The sequence below is a fragment of the Schistocerca serialis genome, chromosome 3 (genome assembly GCF_023864345.2).
Source record: "Schistocerca serialis cubense isolate TAMUIC-IGC-003099 chromosome 3, iqSchSeri2.2, whole genome shotgun sequence".
Taxonomy (NCBI): Eukaryota; Metazoa; Arthropoda; class Insecta; order Orthoptera; family Acrididae; genus Schistocerca; species Schistocerca serialis.
Window position 1 is genome coordinate 208196514 of NC_064640.1, and position 24196 is coordinate 208220709.

Here is a 24196-nt window from a genome sequence, read left to right on the forward strand (position 1 = left end):
CATGGCGCAGGAGAGCATTGCTCGGCAGCTGGCGGAGTTGCCAGCTCCCTGGAGACGGCCTGGGTGCTCGCTGCACATTGTTCCCACACCGCCTGCTGGGAGGGCCGGCCTCGCGGTCTGACGACATCCTCAACGCTATTTGTACACACGTAGCGCTTCCTCATCAGAGTGGCCTTCCTCAGAATGGGTTTTCACCATACATGTGATATGGAGGTGGCCACTGGGCCTTCCCCCAGTGGCAGCGTTCCAGTCATCCATTGACATAACCTGATCAGAATATTCTTAATCTGTATATTTGTCCTGTTGGCCGTTGCTAAGTCACTAAAAGTCATCTGTTTCAAATGATCCTCAAGAGAAATCACGTTCATTAAAAAATACCCAATCGAATGTCCTTAAATCACTACAGTTTGGTAGAGATTGCTGTGCGGTGTGGGATCCTCGTCAGGTGGGACTGACGGATGACATCAAAACAGTACAAAAAAGGGCAGCTCGCTTTGTATTATCGCGAAATAGGGGAGATAGTGTCATAGTGTCACAGACATGATACGTGAATTGGAGTGGCAATCATTAAAACAAAGGCGTTTTTCGTTGCGACGGAACCTTCATATGAAATTTCAATCACCAGTTTTCTCCTCCGATTGCGAAAACATTCTGTTAGAAACCACCTACGTAGGGAGAAATGATCATCACGATAAAATAAGAGAAATCAAGGCTCGCACAGAAAAATTTAAGTGCTCGTTTTTCCCGCGCGCCGTTCGAGAGTGGAACGGTAGAAAGACAGCATGAAGGTGGTTCATTGAACCCTCTGCCAGGCACTTTATTGTGAATAGCAGAGTAATCGCGTAGATGTAGATAAAAGAACCAGCGGCACGTACGGCTTGTGAGTTACCGAAGTAAGGTTTTTCTTTCATAAGCGCGATGAGTGATGCAAAACCAATACTTAAAAATATTGTAACATCTCGAGAAATGGTGCTTGAACATAAACGCAGAACCTAGTTAAGACTGCGGGTAGTATTTGGCCTCGAACGGCATCTGTGCGATGTCCTGAATACGTTGCAGTTGTCAGTCGTGGTCAGAAGTGTTCCATGCAGTTATAACTGCATAATGTTTGAGCTCAGTGCATTCGAACGTGGGCAAATTGTTAGTGGTCGTATGGTGGGTGCTTCGATAACGAGGGTAGCCAGAGTTTGCTGTTCAAAGAGCCACCGTATCGATATTTATACCGCACATAGAGAAACTGGAAGAAAATCGTCCGCGAAGTCACAACGCGAACGGTATTGCAGGTTGAGTGATCGTGGCGAACTGTCACTGAAGAGTGCTGTGACGAGAAATAAGAGTACGACAGCTGCAGTCACTGCAGAGCTGAATGGCGCACCCGCGGACCCTGTCACCATCAAAACAATAGGAAGCTCCAGCTGCAGGGAATTCCGTTGCGAGCTGGAATCCCAAAACCACTAACCAGTGATTCAAATGCCCATAACAGGAAAATGTGGTGCCGGAGCTACAAAACCTGGAATATGGAGCAATGGAAGAATGTCATTTGCTTGAGTGAGTCGTGCTAATACTGTTTCCAACTTCTGACCGAATTTACGCCCCAAGAGTGAAACAGGGCGGGGGTTCGGTGATGGTTTTCGCAGCCATATCGTGGCATTCCATGGTCCCAATGGGTATTGTGCGAGGTCGCCTCACTGTCAAGGATTACGCGACCATTTCATTTGATCAGGTCCTTCCCATGGTACAATGTGTGTTCCCCTAAGGTGATTCTGTGTTCCAAGAGGACAGGACTGTTCTTCACACACATCACATGGCTTTGAACTGCTTTTGTGACTACAAGGATAGGTTTTCGTATCTTGTTCAAATAATTTATGGGTTTGCTGCCGGCGGACGTCGTCGACCACCGCCGATATTTCGACAAGAGCACACCCTGCCATTCTCAAGCCAAAACTGCCACATGGTGTGCTCCTGTCGAAATATCGGCAGTGGTCGACGACGGCACCCGGCAGCAAACCTGTAAGTTATCTGAACATTCAATTCGCCGGGAAAAGTTAAGGTCTCACATTTTCGTATCTTTCCTGGCACGCCGGCCAGGGTGGCCGAGCGGTTCTAGGCGCTGCAGTCTGGAACCGCGCGACCGCTGCGGTCGCAGGTTCGAATCCTGCTCGGGCATGGATGTGTGTGATGTCCTTAGGTTAGTTAGGTTTAAGTAGTTGTACGTCTAGGGGACTGATGACCTCAGCAGTTAAGTCCCATAGTGCTCAGAGCCATTTGAACCATTTGCCTGACCATCACAGTCACCAGATCTCAGTATTACTAAGCCTTTGTGGTGTGTTTCGGAGAGAAGAGTGTGTGATCACCATCCACCTCCATCATCATTACCTGGGCTTGTCAATATTTTTCTCCAAGAACGGAACAAGAATCCCGCGAAGACTATAAAGGACGTGTATTTATTTACTCCGATACGATTAGAAGCCGTTTTGAAAGCTAATGGTTTTCCTAGCTGTATTGGGCTTGGTAATGCGTTGTGTTTTTCGTGTTTCCATATTTTTGTCCACCCCCTGAACTTCTTGATAATTATACGTTGTTACTTGAGTCGTCAGCAACAGTCTTCTAATTCGCAAACAAGAATATGTGCAAGTTGTTAATCAGTAAAGTTAATTAGGTTTTGCACCACTATGTTATCCCATGATGGCCTGTGTCACACGTTACCTCTCATCAACTTCTCCCATCTACGCGATTTTCTGGATTTATATTCAGCAAATTTGAGGAACAGTGCATTTTAAAATTTCTGCAGTTAGTTAAATTTAGAGATATGGTATATTGTTTAAAACACCTCGTTGTTGTTTCGAATTTACCTAATAGAGCAAATTGAACTCGAGATCTGTATCATGCAGCAAGCGCAATAATCCAGCCGTACAATAACACGTGCGTACTATAGACAGAATTGTTGGCCAGTTAAAATTTGCATTAGTACTACCAGTATTTTGTCGAGATGATATAGCGACGTTCTAGATCCCAAGCCTAGATACACCGCCGAAATATTTTATACACACATGAAAGAAACATCATATATAACTGACAGAACTTCATGTTACTGTTCATTATCTATTGTCATTCCTAAACAAGCATTCATATTTCTTATGGGGCTATTTAATTTTCGTTTTGCTTATTGGCTGTTTCTTAGTATTTTTTTAGGATTAATTGCTACATACTACAAAAATATATTGCCTTAGCAAAGATATTAATACAAATTACACAACTAGGGTGAGCTGAAAAGTAATACCACCACATGTTTTGTGTGAAATCACGCCGGTGACGAATAAATTTTTCGCAACGTGAGATCAGTTTGTTGATATCGTCATTGTACAAGGTTTGTCTTTGCTAACGGAGCCATAACCTCGCTATCAAAATGAAGTCCTCGAAGGAGTTCTTTGAAAATATGAAAATCGATTTGGGCCAAATCGGGACTGTATGGAGGATGATCCGATGACAGTGAACACAGGCGTAGGATTGTTGCGGGTGTCGCAGCGCTAGAGTGTGATGTGGCAGTGCCATGCTGGAGAGGCTGCTCCATGTGTGGCCAAACTCTTCCAAGTCGTGTTTTCAGTTTTCTGAGGGTCTTGCAATACCTTGCAGAGTTAATGGCGGTGCGTTTGGGCATGAATTCCAAATTCACCACACCTTGAACACCCCAGGACACTCTGAGCATGACTTTGCCTGCTGATGGCATGGTTTTGAACATTTTTGGCGTCAGTGATCCTTTGTGGTTGAACGCCATTGATGGTATCTAGTTTTGGGGGGTCAAAATGGTGAACCCAGCTTACTTCACCTGTCACAATGTTTTCAAGCAACCCATCACCCTGAAGCTCGAAACGCAAAAGAAACTGTTGACAGATATCCGGTCTCCTTTTTTTCAATATGAGGCACGTTTTCTGTAGTTAGAAAATAGTAAGCAGATTCTCACGCACCCACATAGTTACGTTATAAACCACCACGCTACAGTTCGGAGCCTTCTAATAGCAGAGGGTTGAATCTTGCGTCAGGGAAGGGGGAAAAATCTACCGAGTAATATGGCTGACATGTAACACTTCAGCCGATATTGAGAACAGAAAAAAATTAGGAGCATTACTTTTCACTGCACCATTGTAATAATAATGATTTTTTTAAAAAAAATTTAAATTAGTTAAAAGAGTAGAAGTGTTTTGAGGGAAGGAAGGGGATAGAATAGTCTCGCTATGAACGCCAACCGCAGTTGGAGGCCTTGGAATGGATTATCGAACTCTAGTATGTTCGGTTGGTCGCATCATATTCTAACCGTATAGTCTTCTACAGTGATGGCGATTTACCAGATGCGTTGGATTCTTATTCATGCCGCAAAGGCCGTGCAGAGCTTATAGTTTATGTGCTATTTCCATGATTCAATTATTTGCTGCTAGCCAGTTAGTTGTGTAATTCTGCTTGTGCTTGTACTATGTTAGTAATAGTCTATAGCATTTATAATTTTTACTTGAATATGAAGCTACACTAACTTGTCGCTGTCCGGAAAAATGTATATATTTCATACGGTCAAAGTGACGCGGATGTAAGAGTAGCCGGTCATAGTATGTATGGTGAATAAGTGTGTTTGAGTGTTTGTACTTTTTTTTTCTTTTTTTCTGAACTAGCCAAATAATTGTCATTCCCGGTCATAAACCACAGCTGCATTACATTAAGTAAATATCCCTTCCGTCAGAGGCTGCACTCCTCGAAGTGGAAAGATTAAACTGAAGACGTTTAAAGCAATTATAATAAAGCTAGTTGTAGTGTATCTTTTGGCGATCTTAAAACTACTTGGGTCACCTAGAGTCGCTTGAAGTTGCGATTCATGTTTTTACAGGCATATAGTTGCGTTATAGTCTACAATAGGGATATTGCATACCTTAAGATATCGTATACTCGTCGTGTAAATGCAACATATATATCCCAGGTCGTAGAAGAACTGTCCATGGTGTGTGGCACTTAGCATTCTACGAGAAAATCTTAGTGCACGGTGAATGGAACGATATATTTACCTGTATGACAAATTTACTTGTGAGCTCCAATTATAATTATTTGCTGCGATTGTCCTAAGTTACGAAATAACTAAAAACGGAATAAATAAAAGATATCTCAAGGTTCTATAAAGTCGTAGATAAAGTGCACACAATGTTATCAGACCTATAAACAAGAAAAAAATTTTGAACTTTGTTTCTGGCAGACGGTAAAAAGAAAAGTGTTCAAAGGTACGAAGTATATGATTAAATGATTTGAAGAAATAAGTAGATGTCGAATGAGAGACGCAAAATTAGTAACCCTCTTTGAAATTTTAAGAATGAAACGTTGATGCCATTAGCAGAGTATTTGCTTAATGTTAAGATTTATATATTTTATATTATTTTTCCATTGCAAGTTTCACGAGCTATCATCAGAAAAAAAACAGTTACTTTTTTGATGCGCAGACTACATTCTAAATTACATTGATCTCCTTGGAGGTTTTTAATGGTACGTAATTGCAGCTATAATTCTGACGTCTGTATTGCACTCGTTTCCTGTTGTGTGAAAATATTTCGTCTTATTAATTTCAAATTCGTTCTTCTGGTATTCGTACACCACTTGGATCGTTAAAATGTCGTTGTGTTCGAATGGCGACCCTTGAAATCCAGTTTTTTTCTTTCTTTTATTAGGTTTCATTAGGAGAATATAAAAACTACTCGGCAACAGGGTTATCATGTGTAGATGTACGTATGAAGCATAATGCTCTAAAATGACAGTATAAAATAATTGTTGCATAAAGAACGGAAGTTTTTTCTGTATTAGTTAAGCTGTATCTAAATTTACGTTATTTATGTAGTACGCTACAGACAACAAAGTAAACATAACATTAAATTTTCTGGAAATAATTCTGTTGGCGGAAACTAAAAAACACTTCATAAAATCCTGCTTTTTCTTCTTTTGAAGACGTCCGATCGCCGGTATTGTCTTATGAACGAGTGACACTACAGTAACAACACATCGGTTCTCTCGAAGCACCAGGCTCATTGGTAATGACCAGGGCATCAACTCACAAACCTGTGAAGGAAGAAACAGATCTATTCGGCATAATAATTCCCTTCCCGCAGTGCATACACTATGAAATGACATATAATTAACGCAGCTGAAAAAAAAAGTTCCGTCAACCTGGAATGAAAATATACTAATAACACCGCCAGTGAGCTAGCTTGTAAAACATAAAAACTTTCGTTTGTGGTCTATGTAGTTTCCTAGTACTGAATACCTATTAACAGACACTATGGCAAATCAAAAAAGTCTCAACTTGTCTGGATGTATTTTTGCTCCGCACAGTATTAATCACGCATGCTGCAGGATTCTTTTTTGGAATTGTAAATAAATTTTAAATAGTTATTCTGAAGCAGCGGGACATTATTTCCTGGTCAGTAGCAGTTTTCAAGTAAAAAAATTTCTATTGCTTTCCTATTCGGCCAAAGTGCTTAAAGACAACTCAACTTCTATGGTACTACATGGACTGGGCCTTTCATATACCCTATTTTACATCACCCTAAAGCTACAAATACTCCAGAGAAATCTGTAATCCATAGTTCTAAATTTATGGAGCAAGAAATTATTTGGTCGCTGCATTAAAAAATAAATTTTCGACTATTCTGTCGTAACGTTTCAGACCTGGTAGCTCTCTGCCAATGTCAGCAGGACAGTCGAAAATCCCACCGATTAATCAATATATCTTCGTAATGGAGTTTACCCCCTGTAAAGAACGACATCAAGGCAGAAAAATCAGTGGCGTACATTATTAATCTCATTCAGTACTTATCATTCTAATCACTGTGGTACTGTCCTTACTGAGCATTTAAATTTCCACAGAACCTCATATTAACTCACTAGAGACTAAATTGAATTGAGTCCCGACTGCTAGTTCCGTCCTACGTGGTTCCTGTTTTCATCACTTGAAGTTACAATTTGTTTTACCAAACACAGTTTTCCACAGCTATATTGACTTCGATGCTGACGTTAAACATCTATAATATTTTATTTTATTTGGTTAATTGCTTGTTTTGTATTATCTGTTCGGTAGAACTGGAACTGAAATGTCAGTACTGATATTGGCCTCCTTTAGTTTCCCTAAATTAATTGAGGGGAGTGGTCGGGTGGCTCCTTCGAGATGCCGAGACGGGTTCCCAGCCTCACCCTTTTTCAGCTTATCTAGAGTTTCGTCTCTGGTCTCAGCGTCGACAGAACGTTACACGCAAATCGTTGTCTGATAGTACATTAAGTTCCTTTAGTTATTATAGAAATTACCATTTCTCTATTAGGTATAAACCGAATACTGACCGAGACATGATATTGGCTTAAAGGGACTAGTTCGTGAATACAAAGGAAATATTGAAAAAAATTGTCAGTTTCACAAATAGTGTAACTCAAAGATTAGAGATGTAAGCCCGTGTAATGATTACCATTTTTAACAGATCTTTTGGGAAGAATTTAATGTACAACCCACAGCTTTTGGCCTCTTTTTAAAATTGTGTTTTGTGTTTCAAGTGAAATAAAGCATGTTAATTATTTATGTACAGCATAGGTACACGAATCTCTAAATAAAAAGAAAGCAGAAGCCAGATTTTTTTCTGGAAGTTCCTTACACTACCATGTTTAAAGTAGACTCTTAAAAAGATGTTGCTTTCATAAATTATCGTTCAAAATTTTTTAATAATGATTAATAATAGTTTCAGTAATTATCGCATAGTTTTTCTTTAAAAAGGTCTTTAATTTTCAAATTTAAGTCATACGAAAAGTCTACTTCTCGTTATGTGTGTTTTAAGACAATATACAAAGTTTCAGCGCACTGTATTTAACAGTTTTTAACCAGTGTGTACTAGAACATCAGAAAACTAAATTTCCAGGAAATTCAAGTTGAAGTTGTACCTCTAACTACCCTGCATAACACTAATGCGTCCCAGGTCCACAGTCATCTTTTTTCTGGTATTGTTCTCTCTCCTTTTTCTTTTTCAGACCTCTTATTATTGCTTCTTTGGTGGCCTACCCAATGATTTCTTTGTTTCCAAAAGTCTCCTGCGGTCTATCAATTAAAACTCTTTGCATATTGAGTCCACCACGCACTTTCATCAATTCCGTAACCTTAAACCCTGGCACTGCACTATCATTGAAACATAGTAGAGCGTTCAACACACCTATTTTCAAGGTATTTAGTCCTACCAGAACAGTTTTTGGTAACAACTCCCATATACCGTTGTTAAGCTCTTATTTGACTACCGTGTCCTACCGTGGAATTACTTCTCTAATAATCTTGGGTGACTAAGATATTAAAGACTAAAATTCACAAAAAACAAACAATAGAGAAAAAAATCTGTTTTAGCAGAGATGTGTGCGTGACATAGGCATCGTAATGAGTGCAAACATTTTTAAATTCCTCTAGTTTTGGGGCTTCTTTCGGTATAGTTTCGTTGAAGTAAACGTTTTATTGTGCATAAAACTACAAAGAATTTTTTAAAGACAAAAATTTAAAGCATCGTTTTTTTGAGACTTATTCACGTACTAGTCCCCTCAAGTATCGTAATTGTCTGTCTTAAATTTTTCTGCATTTTTTTTTCAAATTTGATATATTTTTAACTATTTCTCTTAAGATAAGCACTTTTTTCCTTTGATTAAATATTCAGCTTACTGTATATCTCATAACAATCCAGCCACTGGTGTCTTGGAAGGCAATTAAATCACAACTGGTGTTCAAACATCATGTGCTTTCTTATTAGAAGTTTATTTTTCCCATCACTTCATGACGGCAGAAGACGAGCAGTATTTGCGTGCTTTCATAAGACTGTTTTACCTAATTTCCTACCTTGATTCATGGCCTCAGCTTTGCAGCAGGAAGCACAGTCATGCTGCACCAATACAGTCCGCACATGAGCAACGTTTTCGCTCCTAGTTGTGGCTGGTGCGATCATTCAGCAATTCTATACCAGACTCTCGTGTAATAAGCATCAGCTAATAACGAACCTCGCCACCCTCTCAATTATTCGCTAACCATATTTCGTCAGATGAAGTTGGCACAATCCCCACACTCGCCAGTATTACTGAAAAGCGGTCGGAGCCGCTTCTTCTTTGGCAGCATGCAGCTATGAAAGATTTCTCTGTGTCTCATTTTTCAGCCAGCTATATTCTTCGCAGGGCTATTACAGAGATAATTGGAGGCAATGATAATTCAGAACTGGCAAATTATGAATGGGCTGGATTTTTATTCGGGTTGACACCGAAGAAATCCAAAATCCGTCAGATATAAAGTCTAATTCTCTGAATGATTCGCACGTCACCACCCAACTGGAAATAAGAAATCTAAAGACTTTCAGTTGAGAAAGGAATCAAGAGCATTTTCTTACGAAACAAAAAATGGGATATGGCTCATTCATGAGCCATTTTGTCATTTTTCTGCTACTGCAGAATTATGCACCTGTATTCTGAATTAAGACTGATTAAATGCATACATCCTTCTGACTGGCTAAAAGTTAACTACGCATCTTAGAGCGAATCAGCACTTGTTTATAGTTCAGCATAAGAGTCACCGCGAGAGCGATGATGGAAGAGCACAAAAATATATAGTGTTTGCATCAAGACGAACATACTAGGCGGATGGTACATTTGTCTGCTGGCCTTTCAGCCAAATTTGAAAGGAGTTTAAATCTCAGAAAATTTTCAGCAAAATAAAATGCGAGAAACTGGGAACCCATGATTTTTCTTAACAATTAAACGAAGATCTTAGCTCTGAGAGGAGGTCAGGTGGTCTCATATAACAAGAACACACAAGATCCCACTGTGTTTACTTTACATTTGTCCAATCTAGACTACAGCAACAACTAACAAGAAAACATATTGTTTCCGTCATTTAAACGACGAGCGCGATAGCAGTCGAGTCATGGCCGTTCAGAAAAAATTTGAGCACATTCTGGACACAGAATACAATCGGAATATTTATGAAGAGCAATGTCTAATATTTTTGGTGACAAATGGTGTAATGCACCAGATATTGGTGATCAGGAGAGAAAATGCCCACGAAATCGTATATAGTCGAACCAATTGCTTTATAAAAAGTGTATCTCCATATGAAGCACGCTTGTTTACAGCAGTGTTGAGGAGCTTTGGGGCCGTGCAAAACAGTTTTGGAGGAAATACTTTTTTTCTGGGAAAGTGTATCATCTCATTAAAAGAAAAAGTTGCGCGGACAACAGGGTATTACAAAGAAGAAAAGTATCCGCCAGTAACGATTCAGAAAGCGCAACGCAATATTTGAAGCAGTGAATAAAGTGTTTTTTAGCCATTCGCTGGTACCTTGAATGTCATTATCTAGTAACTAATTCTCGGCTTTACCTTAGAATATTCGTATATCATATTCTGAATTCAGCAATGCAGCAGCATCTGTCTAATGGAAAACAGTTGTCAACGAAAAGGTGAGAGTGTGTGGTTTCTTTAAAGTGACAGAAGGTTTCTCCTAGGATTACAATGAGAGACATGCCAGTATGTACTCTTTGTGAATAACAGTGAATAAACATGTTTATTTCTTATGTATTTTTAAGTCTCTCATAAGGTTACAAGTGTAACTTAAATGGCTAATGTCGGGGACAATGTAGTTAGAGCTGGAATCCAAGCTCGGATTGAGAAAGGCTCAACAAGAAAACGGGCCATGTTCCTGTCAGAGGAATTATCCCAGCTTTTCCCTTAAGCGATTTATGGAACTCACAGAAAAGGTAAATCTGGATGGTTGAACGGGTTCCTGAAACCCGTAGTCCCGAATAGGGATGGGAAAGACCGACCGGTTAAAATTTATCTCGGTATTTTATTTCTGAATATCCGATATTATTCAGTATTTGTTCGGTATAGATTATAACAGGTGTTTTTATTTCTTACTAATAATCAGGTAAAAAACCGAAGTATCAATTAGCATAGTAACAGAGGTAATTTTTTTCGTTTTTAAATAAACATTTTTTAAAGAACGAATAATTTCTATTCCTAAAACTTGCATTCCTTTGAAGCATTGAAATATTATAAAAAATGGTAAATGCAATCAGTGCTATTTTAATAACAATGCCGACAGAAACTAGAAACAAACAAATGGCATGAGAATTGGTACAACACTGCTGTGACAGTAATGTACCTGTTATCATGTGGCGTCCAACAGACGGTACGCGTGTACATGCAGTGTGAAAGACTTCCTCTATGGGGTCTGTATGATAGTTTCTCACTGTCGTTGTCGGAGATTAGTTGTATTGCACAATGTCACCACCTCTAGACTGGAAGTATTTTACAAAGCAAGGTATCAATGAAGTACAATGCTCCATTTGCTGTAAAAGACTAAAAATGGAAGGAGCCACAACAAAGTTCCGACATAATTCAAGGAGAAAACTTAACAGCTCGTTCACAGTTTACAAATAAAATAGAAAGTGTCTGATCTGCTGCCTGTGTCCACACAGCAGGCTTTTAACTGCTTTTAGCCCTTGGAAACAGGCAAATTAACACGAAAAACAGAGTTTTTCGACACCAGTTTTCGCCCTTTACCACTGAGTACTCGCAATATCCAAATAGTGGTATGATCTCCGATTAAAACATGATTTTAGAGCAGTGTGAAAAAATGAGAATCAGTAGAATAATATTTGTGATTTCTCGTGGTAGTCTTTTCGAGAAAACGAAGATGGACGGACTACGTTTTTCTATTTGATTATTTCATTTAATATTTTGATACTGTGAGCCCTGAAACGGAGGGAGTCAAAAATTTTCTATCTTTGTTCGATTACAGGAACTAATAGGATTAAAAGAACGAAAATCGTTTATTTCGGAAACAGGTTATTTTGGGTGGCTTTAACAATCCGGTTAGACTGGCGTTGAAAAAAACGTTATAACTGAAAACCGGTTGTTTTAGCGATAGCCGCCATCGCTAGTCCCGAATGCGAGTCCAGTGTCTTCTCACTCGCTTAATGGTTGTCATATTCTTGATATTGTAAAATTCACTCCTTCAATATTATCGGAGCAACAGATGCATTTAAATGTTTAGACAGCATACACGCTGATGTTGAGTGTATATAACACTTCGAGAAGAAAGTAACTAAAATACTAAGTGACAGTATTTAGTGACACGAGCAGACTCAAAAGGGACGAGAGAGGTTCGCCGGTGTTTTTAGACGATTATAAGTAATTATTGACGGGCGGTAAAAGCGTTTTAGGTGTTTCTGGGAAGTTTTAAACTGTCAGCGCAGGTAGGAGCGGAACAGCGGGGCGTCCGTCATTTGTCGGGGAGATATATGGGCCGCAGGCAACATTTGGAGCTGTTGACGCGGGGGACGGAGTGGCGAGGCGTGTTCCGTTGTAAGACAGGAATTCCGACGCTTGATTTATTGGCTCGCCGGAGGTAGTCAGCCACCTACAACGTGCCGCGCCGACGTTCTTTACTTCACTCTGCTCTTCCTTTTCTATAAATGATCATTTGCTGTTGGAACAGAACCGAAATATACTGCTGCCTACTGCTGTGCTCGAGTTTACTCCAGCTGCTCTACTAAAGGCCATAAAAAACAAACGCTTTTGATAAAAAGTGTCAGCTTACACCGTATAATCACTCATATAACTGCAGTAACTGCTTTAGCAGTTATTTTGAAAAGAAAAATGCTTGTCTGAAGCACGACAGTAGCTACTTCACTCACAGGAACATCATATTTGGTACAGTAGTGCACTCTAGCAACCAGAAAACATCACTCTACATGTTTCTAATTATGGAAATGCGTTTCTGCTTTGAGCAAACAGCAATTCTTGTTCGTTAACACACATCGTCAGTGGGTTCATTTATTTTCTTACAAGGGAACCTCTCCATCGCACCCCCCTCAGATTTAGTTATAAGTTGGCACAGTGGATAGGCCTTGAAAAACTGAACACAGATCAATTGAGAAAACAGGAAGAAGTTGTGTGGAACCATGAAAAAATAAGCAAAATATACAAACTGAGTAGTCCATGCGCAAGATAAGCAATATCAATGACACTGTGAGCCCAGGAGCCCCGTGGTGCCGTGGTTAGTGTGAGCAGCTGCGGAACGAGAGGTCCATGGTTCAAGTCTTGCCTCGAGTGAAAAGTTTACCTTCTTTATTTTTGCAAAGTTATGATCTGTCCGTTCGTTCATTGACGTCTCTGCTCACTGTAATAAGTTTAGTGTCTGTGTTTTACGACCGCACCGCAAAACCGTGCGATTAGTAGACGAAAGGACGTGCCTCTCCAATGGGAGCCGAAAACATTTGATCGCAAGGTCCTAGGTCAACCGATTCCTCCATAGGAAAACACATCTGATACATTCTATACGACACTGGTGGCGGTATGTGCGTCACATGATAGGAATATGTTGTCGACCCACCTAACTTGTACACTTGGCGAACGGGTAAAAAGATTCTTTCCTTCCTTGCCCGATTTAGTTTTTCTTGTGGATGTGATAATCACTCCCAAAAAAGTGATGAAAACATAAGAGTTTGTCACATAAACCGCAAATAAAAAATGAAACTTTTCCCTCGAGGGAAGTCTTGAACCGAGGGCTTCTCGTTCCGCAGCTGCTCACACTAACCACGGGACCACGGCGCTCCTTACGTAACACTATCCTTGATATTGTCTATCTTGCTCATGGACTACTCAGTTTGTATATTTTGCTTATTTTTTCATAGTTCCACACAACTTCTTCCTGTTTTCTCGATTGATCTGTGTTCAGTTTTTCAAGGCCTATTCACTGTGCCAACTTATAACTAAATCTGAGGGGGGTGCGATAGGAAGGTTCCCTTGTTAGCATCATATCGCACCTCTGCAAGAAAAGTGACACGAGTCGAAAAAGAGCATCTTTATTTTATGTCACTGAAAAATGCATGCAAAGTGCCGCAACGTCCACAAAAAAATGTGATAGAATTTGCGGCCAACAGTACTTACTTGAAATGTAAAGGAAACTTACACTGTTTCAACAGAAGTTTTATAGAATTAATTCTTTAAATCGAGTTTCAACAAGTACTGATTTTTGAGTTGTGTTCTTGCCGCGGTGCGATACTGAGGATCACGTGGCTGTCTGTCATTTGCAGAACCGCTGATGTTTTGCTCCATTTCGTCTTTCGGAAATGCTTGGCATGACTGAGATTTGCATGTAACATCAATATGTGATATTGAGAAAATAAATCTACCCACTGGCGTTGGTGAAATATCACATCAACATGTTTGGGTGTAAAAGAAGAAGAGCTTGTATTAACGCAAGGTAGATAACTGCACATTTGAAAGCAAACAAGGACAAAATGTGATCCAATGACAAGATGAGTAACTGAACGTATTGGTTTAAAGGTAAAGCAGTCATCATCCTGAAGTTTGATTTGTAACACCACAGAGCATTATAAGGGATGGTCTTATTGCACGTGGTTTGCTCTTGCCTTCCTCCAGTCTGAAAATCGTCTCATGCATCCAGTTATTGCAGGGGCCTACAGTAGAAAATGGAATAAAAAAAAACAATTTCATTGTTTTACATCTCCAAGTCATTTCTGTTTCTGAAAGTCACAGTAAGTGTCAGAAAAAATTCAAAGAATAACCAAGGATTAAACTATAGTCTATTAGATTTGTAGTGCGTGTTTTATCCGCGTAACCACTCATTACGCGTAGTTAGGTTGGTTAATGCCAGGCAAGTCACGTGACTACCACACGCTCTGTTTACTTCATCGGCTCTTCAGCGCACATGAACCCCAGTTTGTTCTATCAGAGATTAAATTACCGTCATCTCATCAGAAAGAATCAAAAAATTCACCCACTCCTTCTGCGTTGCTGGCATCCGGCTCTGGAACAAGCTACACTGCACTCTGCGCACAATTAAATGCCCTGTTGCTTTTAAGACCAATATGAAACTCTTCCTCCTACGAACTTCGTAATGTTTCCCAGGAAATTAACGTATACGGCCAGTGTCCCCTTGTCAAAGAGTAAAACAAATACTCCCATTTTCTGCCCTCTACGCTTCATGCCCTTTTCATTTCTAAATCAGTCACGTCACTTTCTTTTCCCCTGGATTCATTAACTTTGTTTTACCACGTTTCTCTGCCTCCCCTCTTGCACCTCTCATACTACGCCCATTGCTGCTAACCCTCATAATTTAAAACTACCTTCCAGTAACTTTTCTCTATTGTTTTACTCATGAACTATTGTAAAATCTGTTTATTTTTTCTATTTCTGTACGATATTAATTATCAAATGTTTTATAACGTTGATGCGGCACTAGATGGTCTGTAACTTATAACATGCTTATTGTAATGAATGTAATGTAACATATTGAGAATTTCTGGTTACATATAAGACAGGAACTGATGGTCCTATTCTTGCGAAGTCAAATAAATTACAAGCCATAGACGTGCAATCTGTCAACACAGTCATGTGGCCACTTCGATATTAGTGAACAATAACTATCTCCTTTCCCCTGATGTCTTCTTAATCCAAGTGTACAAGACAGGCATTGTTTTTATGACATTAGGAACTATGTAACCGAAGTACAATTAAGTGAAGTAGAAAACGTCGGAATCTCCGCGACGCTTTCCGTGGATGATTATGATGTATACATTGAAATCACAACGCTAGAACATTGTTGCGAAATGCAGGAAGACCTGCAGAAAATCGACGTTTGGTACAGGGAGTGGCAATTGACCTACAACATAAGCAAATGTAACATATTACGAATACATAGACAGAAAAATCTTTTATTGTATGATTATACAATTGCAGAACAATCATTGGAAGCAGTTACTTACATAAAATATCTAGGAGTATGCGTACGGGGCGATCTGAAGTCGATTGACCACATAAAATTAATCGCGAGTTAGACAGATGTCAGACTGAGATTCATCAGAACAATCCTCAGGAAACGTGGTCCATCAACAAAGGAAGTATCTTACAAAGCACTCGTTCTACCAATACTTGAATGTTGCTCGTCAGTATGGAATCTGTACCAAATAGAGGAAATAGAGAAGATCCAAAGAAGAGCAGCGTGTTTCGTTACAGGTTCATTGATTAAGAACGAAAGCGGTACAGAGATGATCAACCAACTGCAGTTGGAGACGTTGCAAGAGACGTATTCTGCATCGTGGTGTGGATTATTTTTAAATTTCCGAGAGCGTACTTTCGTTCCGCCTACGTATATCTCACCAAAAGACCACGGAGACAAAATTAGAGGGATTCAATCACACACGGAGGCAATTGTACTTCCCTCGAACTATTGGCAACTGGGACAGGGACAGGAGGGGGAGTGAGAGTGGCACATAAAATATCCTCCGCCACACACCACAAGGTGGTTTGAAGAGTATAGATATAGTAGATGTAGACATACGTTTGCCAAGTTTCATTAATTCACAAGAAACTTGCAATCGATGACAGCCATGACGAACTAAAAAGCTTTCGAATTGTGTTCTCGGTATCAAATATGTAAGGACAGATTATTAAGAAGTAACGCTCTGTCGACGATTATGTCATCATAGACTAAGCATAAGCTCGTATAAGACAAGGACTGAGAGAGAAATTACACAGGTCCCTTTCCAAGAAACTATTCCGACATTATTGTAATCTATTTACCGATTTCTGTAACCAAAACAGTCTTTAATCGCAAATTTTTTCTTTATTCAGTGACCGCTTTAGAAAAGTTAGGTCATCATTAGATTAGCTCTTTCAGGAGACGTAATCGAATGATGATCTATCTGATTGAAACCGGTCACTAAACAAGGAAAAACTTACGATCAAAGACTGTTTTAGGTTCCAAAAGTTTTTAAACATTGGATCGCTCTGTTCTTCAGTGGGATCATTCACTATTTATGGATGCCATACCTGACCTACATCACTATAGCCGGACTTGTATTTGATCTCCACTCCTCCAGTGTGTGTATAGAGCACGCTAACCAGTGCGCCACCCCACTCGGAACGACGATAAACGCCAACAAAGGAAAGTTAACGATCGCTAGATGGTTTTGCGCTGTAAATAAACACCTCACGTAAATGTGGTTCCTGGAAGACAGTAAAAAGGGAGCACTGGAAAATGGTAAAGAAACAATAACCAATGTTGGACTACTGCGTAAATTACATAAATTCGGGGAGTTCTCATCAAAGTAAAAGGAAAGAATATAAAGAGTATAGCTACGCTGACAACTCACAGGCATAACGATTGAGAGTAGCGTAAATGAAAGCACTAGCAGGTGTCCGCAAAAGTTGGTTTATGAACGATTCGAAGCTCCGGAGTTGTGCATTCCAACAACGTATTAGCACCGTGTCATTAAACAATGTTTCTATGTTTTTGGTTATTCCGTCCAAATCATAGCTCCACTGTCAATAATTTAATAACAATCATATAATCATAGCGTATGGTTCTATGACCTCGTGTGCGATTATAAATTCAGCGGTTGCGTATTTACCAAAATTTTTGTTTTGTTCTTGCATAATGTTCCACGCACTAAATGGTTAGTCTCCGACCATGCAGCGGACAACGACTTCGTCGTTTCAGAACATAAGTTCTGGCGATGAAAAGTACACAGTTGTTAAATTTCTTGCATAATAATGCATACCATAAATATCTGTTTAGATTATCGGCATAAATTTTAAGAATACTGAGAATGTGATAAATTAAAAGTCTCTGTATTGTATATAACGAATACCATACCTGTTAACAAATAGTAAATGATCCTTTCCCCGCAGTGTCAATGAGATCTGATAATTTCTAATTAAAATAGTATTGAAAGATTTGGCGATAGTCTTTACAGCACAGTTCATTTGAAGAAAGAGTGTATTACTCGCAACTGTTTCAATAACAATCTCACGAACGAGATTGCCTCCCACTCTTGCCCTGTTTTACTTAAATTATTTTGAGGTGAAGGGCGAATGTAAATTTAAAATTATTAATTTGCCGTCAGTAGTTTCACTTACATTTTCGGAAGTTTTACCTAGACATATAACATTACTAAATTATCTCATACAAGCAAGCGGTAGTCATACCGTAAAATGTGAACAGTTAAGTTCGCAAGCAGATGATGGCAAGTATCGGAACGTCGGGACCATTTTCAGAGATTCCCGATTTCTGATATTAATTAACACTATAGATTTCGGGGCTTAATATCAACTTCCCGAAATTTTGAAACAATCTGATCAATACAAGAAATTCTAAACTGCTAAATACACAGTCGTGCTGAAACGGAGTGATGATTTTAGGTCGAAATTCAGATTAAATCAGTGACTTCCACTTCTTTGCCTATTTATAAAAACAATGGTTATGCAATGGAATATTATCTGCTATACATCTTTATATTTAGTGCTACTTTGCTCATGTTTCGACAGCGCATGTATATTTATTTACGATATTAAAATGAAGCAATAAAAAAAGCTTCTCTTGTTAAACCTATGAAAGTTATATCCTAATTAATAACATTTTAAGATATTTATTGCGTTTTTACAAAGTTGGAACGTTTTTATTAACGCAGAGAGGCTAAGAAATGTGCAAAATAAAGTGGCAAATAAGGTAGTATGTTTGTATGACGTACTTTGATATTGTCGTTTGTAGACAGCTAGATTTCAAGATCGGAAGAAATCACAGCCCCGTAATCGGTTGTTATGGACGTTCTCGTATCCAGAGAGACAATAACTTAGACATAATTTACTCAGGTAATCTTTTCTCTTTTTTTACGTATAGGTAATCCAAGCAGTAGCTAGCGGTTACTAAGATTATTTTAATTTTTTCTTCTTTCTGCACATTTCGGAAAACTGGTAAATCGAAATGTTTGTAAATTTGTGCAACATTTCAATCTGCACTTAGTCGGAGGAAGGTAAAAATTTCTAGATGTGATGACACTAGGTAAGCCGTCACCGAATTCGCTGCAACTCGGAAATCGGAGTGCAGCTTTTGTGGCTCGACCACTGCCTGGTAACTTCGTAAAACGGGCGTTTTCAATAGAAAATAATATAGAGGTAAAAAGACTAAAAGCTGAATCAACACCACTGAGCACTGAGTAATTAATGTTTTAGTTATATGCATAGAAAAAGGAAGTGCATTCCGAAACCTAGCCAAGCTCCGTACCTTTTGTTTGTGTGCCTACCGACGACACAGCGCTACTACGTTCCGGAGAGTCGCCTCTTTTGTTCATAAATAATTCGTAATTTTCCACCAGAACTTTCCTCACATTACTAATGTGAATGGAGTAGTAGACTTGAGCACTAGTTCAGCTCAACCGATATTTTTTTGTTTTAGGCAGAAATTAGAAATGAAAAGATTACAACAAAAGACGGAGATCATGTACAAATACAATTTACTTGGTCTTTTGCTGATATGGTGCTGTGGTCTCATTTAACGAACGACGCAATCGTTTATTACAAAAGCTGCTTTTCAGGGTGTATCGAACTACAGATGCAATATCGTGGGATTCATGTTTTCACAAACAGCAGACTCTCTTAGCCATACAATATTTTCCCCCAAATTTAGATGTGACCTGAAAACCAGTGTCAGGAAGAAGGTTAAGTAAAAGCTTTAAGTATAAGAGCCATTTTTGTCTGATTCCTAATCCTGTGCTATAATCGTTGTACGTCTACTGTAATCATGAAAAGATGACATAGAAATAAAACAGTTTAGAGTGAATAAAAATTGCGATAAGAGTCACAATATGCCTTCTACGGATTTCGCTTTGGAGCTCCGTAAAGCAAAGAAGATAGTTGCCCATTGTTGCGGTTGATACTTCATGTTTAAAAAATCTTTCCCTGGTCATGATTTATATCGCGCAGTAAATAACTAACAACATGCAAATTATACATGCACCAGTGAGAATCATTTTGAATATGCAGACACTCGACGGTTAACATTTTCCCCTCGGAGCGACAGTGCATGCACAGACGAAAGAGACGAAGCCAAGATTAAAATGTGGCACCACGCTCGGGAATAACACCCAACTAGACGCAAATATGTAAAGCACGTGAAAACGAGAATAAATTCTTTGAACGCTTCGTGAAAATGCAAGTACAACGTCATTTATCAAGTGAATCACAACAAAAATTAATTTTTTGCGATAAATACCTTTATACATAAGAATGATTTCACTGTGAAAGGCTTGTAAAGACTCGGGAAATGCCCACCTCCCTAATAATCTGAAGCTGTGGGCTGGACGACAAACCGTAGCCAGATGTGAACGCACCTCGCTCCGCGGTCCGACTATTGACAGCTAACAACAACCCACTAATTCTCCGCAAATTCGTTAATCTCATTTTCTCATTCCCATTCTTTGAGGGATACGCACAATACCGAAAGCAGATTCAGAAACGGATATAGACCACACAAGTGTCATCACAGAGACGATTCAACAGACGCAAAAATGACCATAAAAATGCAGCACCCGGCAAAAATGATATTAAAAGACTACACATACGGTAAGCCCCACTGACATAATAATACTGACACTAGTAAATATATTTGAATTCTATATAACACAGGAAACAAACCAGCGTCATGGAAAAGCTGCAGAATCATAATGATAACAAAACCGAATAAACCTACAATCAATGGAAAATCATACCGACTAATATCATTGTTAAATACCATAGCCAAAACATATGAATTATCGTAACAGAGCGCCTCAGAAGATATGTCGGCTCCGGAAAACATCTATTCGGCTCACTACGCTATCTCGGGAGCAGTTAACGGAGGCCGCTGGAGCCTAGTAATTTTCGTGAACATACAGCGAGCCTTTGACAAGACGCGGCATAAAGGGCTACTTCACAAACTGGTACACCTCAAAAACATCTATTAGAAAATTCATCACTCTGTCTCGCCTAATACGTGTGTGATGCATTGACCGCACAACCTGCATGTGCGGTGTGTTGCCTATAAATGCGGCACAAGGAGGAACCGACTCGAGTTTTACTCGTGCAGACCTCTGCGTGATTTCTATGGTCCGCGCCACTGCAAATTTGCCGAACATCCGGAGAGAACCAATATTTGGTACAGACGTTTCTCCCAAGTTATGAGTAATTTATCTCATTGGTCACAGCTCGAAGAAAACAGACGAGCAACATAGCGACATAGATGTCCCAGAATTATGCTGTGTTTCCTTCGGCATCCTGAAATGACAATACGATGAACTTTATTACACAGCTGTGAGAGAATATGTGAATTAAACAGTGACATTCACAGTAGAAACGTAACTTCACGCGTTTACTGCACGCTGAAGCAGAATTCCCACAAGTAAATATTTTCCCTTTATCATGATATATTTTGTCAGCAACATTATTTCAGTACATAGCAAAAAGGACTAAGCGAATGCGAAATATTGCGAAGTTGCGTAAGCTGGGCATACCCTTGCAATCACAGGCTGTCGACTGTAGAAACATCGCACTACCTACCGACAACGAGAATAATAACTCAAAAATTTGTTCATTATATTATTTACAGAACTATCTTAAAATATATGTAGTAGGCGAAAGAAATGAAAGAAGGCTATGGGAATGGGTGGCAATAAATAAAAAACAGCCGAGTTTCATAAGAAATGTCATTAGAGTGTACCACGAACAACTGACTGTGAAAGATTTCTCGATTGTTCATGTCATTACATGCTAGAATTTTTGTATAAATTTTGGAAAGCTAAATACAACGTTTTTGAAAAGACTACTACTGAATTATGACTCCGTAATACAGGATAACCTAACAAGCTGTGCTATGTGTAAAATACGTTGCTAATTAGCTTGGTGGAAAAATAATGTTTATGTAAGGCAACATAAAAATAAAAATAATAATGATAACAAAAAAATAAAAAGCTACCAGCTGAGTTGAAGGACGAAAATTTTCAGGTAAAATGTCTCTGTTGACTACTTAACTACGAGCAATTTGAAGAGTATCTTAAGGTGGAAAGAATATAAATTTCGACCAGCTTCTGACAAAACATAAAATATTGACTATTTTCATTGTAGCCTGAAGTCAGTTTCAGTGATACTTGTTTACCTGGGAAGCAGTGTGCCACGCCCCTGCTGTAAGAAGCTAGCAAAACGAGGCACGTTAAGACTGAAACCTGGACGTACCTTTGATAGATTCGGTTTTGGCGACTGGCGGGCTGGTGTACGTGGGCGGTATGACGTCTACGACGACGGTAGGCTTTCCTAGATGTGCAGCCGGCGGAGGCTTGATGTCTTCCGAGGAAGACACGACCAGCTGGTGTTCCATCACGCGGAACGACTGCTGCATGCTGCGACGAGCTGGTGGCAACGGCTGGGCGCAGGACACTAACTACGTGCTCAGCACCGCTGGGGGAGCCGTATTAGCGACCCGTAAAGAGACGCCTTCCCAATTGGTTGGGACGGACGCGCTTCGCCATTGGTCGGCGGCCGGCAGGGGCGGAGCCAGCGGCCACGCCCCGTACTCTCCCCTCGCACCCCAAAAACTACAGCTGATGCCGAGCCATCAAGGAAAATGATGACCAGGAAATCGCCGAGATTGATGCGGGCGAGGCAATTCCTATTACTTTCTCCCTCTTCATTCCCGACCCCCCCCCCCCTCTCGCTCACCTCCTCTCATCCTATAATCTACTGCAGTGCGATGTTATTGGTTGTACATTCCCTCCGCATTCGGTTAATAAAGATGGTTGCTCGAATTGAGCGTGAAGATCATTCCTTGCGACCAATAGACGTGCCTGTCCCATACCAAACCCTGATTTAAACACCCAGTTATCGATGTTTTCCGATCTATTGCTTCACGAAGGATTTTCCGAACAAGCTATTTTCACGTCCGCACATTCATCGATTTTTTGTGACTCTGCGAATGATCTGAATCCCGGTCAGTTCTTAAGGATTATTAGCGGGCTCGCGAGTCGCTACTTACTGTGACGATCACTGGCCCCGCAAATGAATCGTTTCCGGAAATCAAACATATCTGCGTTTGCATGTGGCAGCAGAGTAAGGTTAAAACAAACCTATTTTTTCAGTTTTCAAGTTCTGTACAAGGTGTTCTGACACAATCTTATGCACCGTGAAAATTTTTCCTTGCAAACGCATATAATCGCATTTTTCTTGATCAAATACTGTCTCGAAATAAATCTTATTTGGCCAAGATTTTTAGCAACATTATGTTGCTAAAACGTCTTTCCTATGCTCAAACTCTCACCACACTCGATAGTGTCTATTTATACGATTACTGCATTGCAGTTGCTAATCGTATATAGTGAAATGCTGTTATTTGCCACATTTTCCGTTTTCACTCCCTTTATGTGAAAGCGTTACTTTATCCAGAATTTTTCCTTTTTGTTTTTCAGACAGAGAATAATATGCCTTTAATGATCCAGACATAAGTAATGATGCTGAAACATCTCGGATGTTTATGGATTTAAAAATTTTCCCTCTTATCGCGTGTATGCATTGAGTGGTAGGAGAGATCTAAATGGAAATATATATAAAAACAGACAGTGAATAATTCCGACCTGATTATATATATATATATATATATATATAGTACAACAGAAAGTACAAAATGAAGCAAAGGCAGAAGAAAATTACAGACTTGGTAATCGCAATCACGTACGGTGCAAATGTTGGTGTACGCATAAGATCGCGAACCGTACATGCCTTATGTCTTTCAGGACAGATTTTAACGTACTGTACTATTTGTTTGGATTGTGTCTACCTTAAAAAAACAATAAAGAAACCTTCCATCTCTGATCACATCGGTGCACAAGCAGTTCAAAGCTTTGGACGTAGTCAATCTTTGATCCAATACAGCAGCTGGTTTCTCGCTGGATTTAATCGTCTCCGCTTCTTAGGTAAGCCACGCTCATAAAAGTTACCGTATGCGTGCAATCGTTTCTAACAATGTAATATATGAATTACGAAGTAAATGGTTGGAATTTGATGTAGTGGAATCACGTATCATACTAACCGACAACACCATTTTTCCAAGCATATTTTCTGATGAAGTCTTACGCACGGAAAGTACAGAAAATAGCTGTAAATTCTTTAAACTGACTGTGTAATGTATCACGTTGCCATTTTTCTCTCAGCTAACGTGCAGTTGCACTGAAGAATTTAAAAAATCAAGTTTCATTGTAGTTCGAATATCACGTTTAACTGTAAATCCACATAGAATTGGCGAGGAGACCCGGTTCTCAGGCCAGATCAAATAAAGGGCTAA

At 39.5% G+C, this 24196-nt stretch overlaps 1 protein-coding gene across 1 annotated transcript in view; it reads right to left on the reverse strand.

Moving 5' to 3' along the window:
• Positions 1 to 22261, reverse strand: part of LOC126470750 (segmentation protein even-skipped-like) — a 79961-nt gene extending 57700 nt beyond the window's left edge. Inside the window, exon 1 of the mRNA XM_050098756.1 lies at positions 22099 to 22261. Within this exon, the coding sequence (XP_049954713.1) occupies positions 22099 to 22261 (163 nt within the window). The remainder of the gene's footprint in view (positions 1 to 22098) is intronic.
• Between the last annotated feature and the right edge of the window lie 1935 nt (positions 22262 to 24196).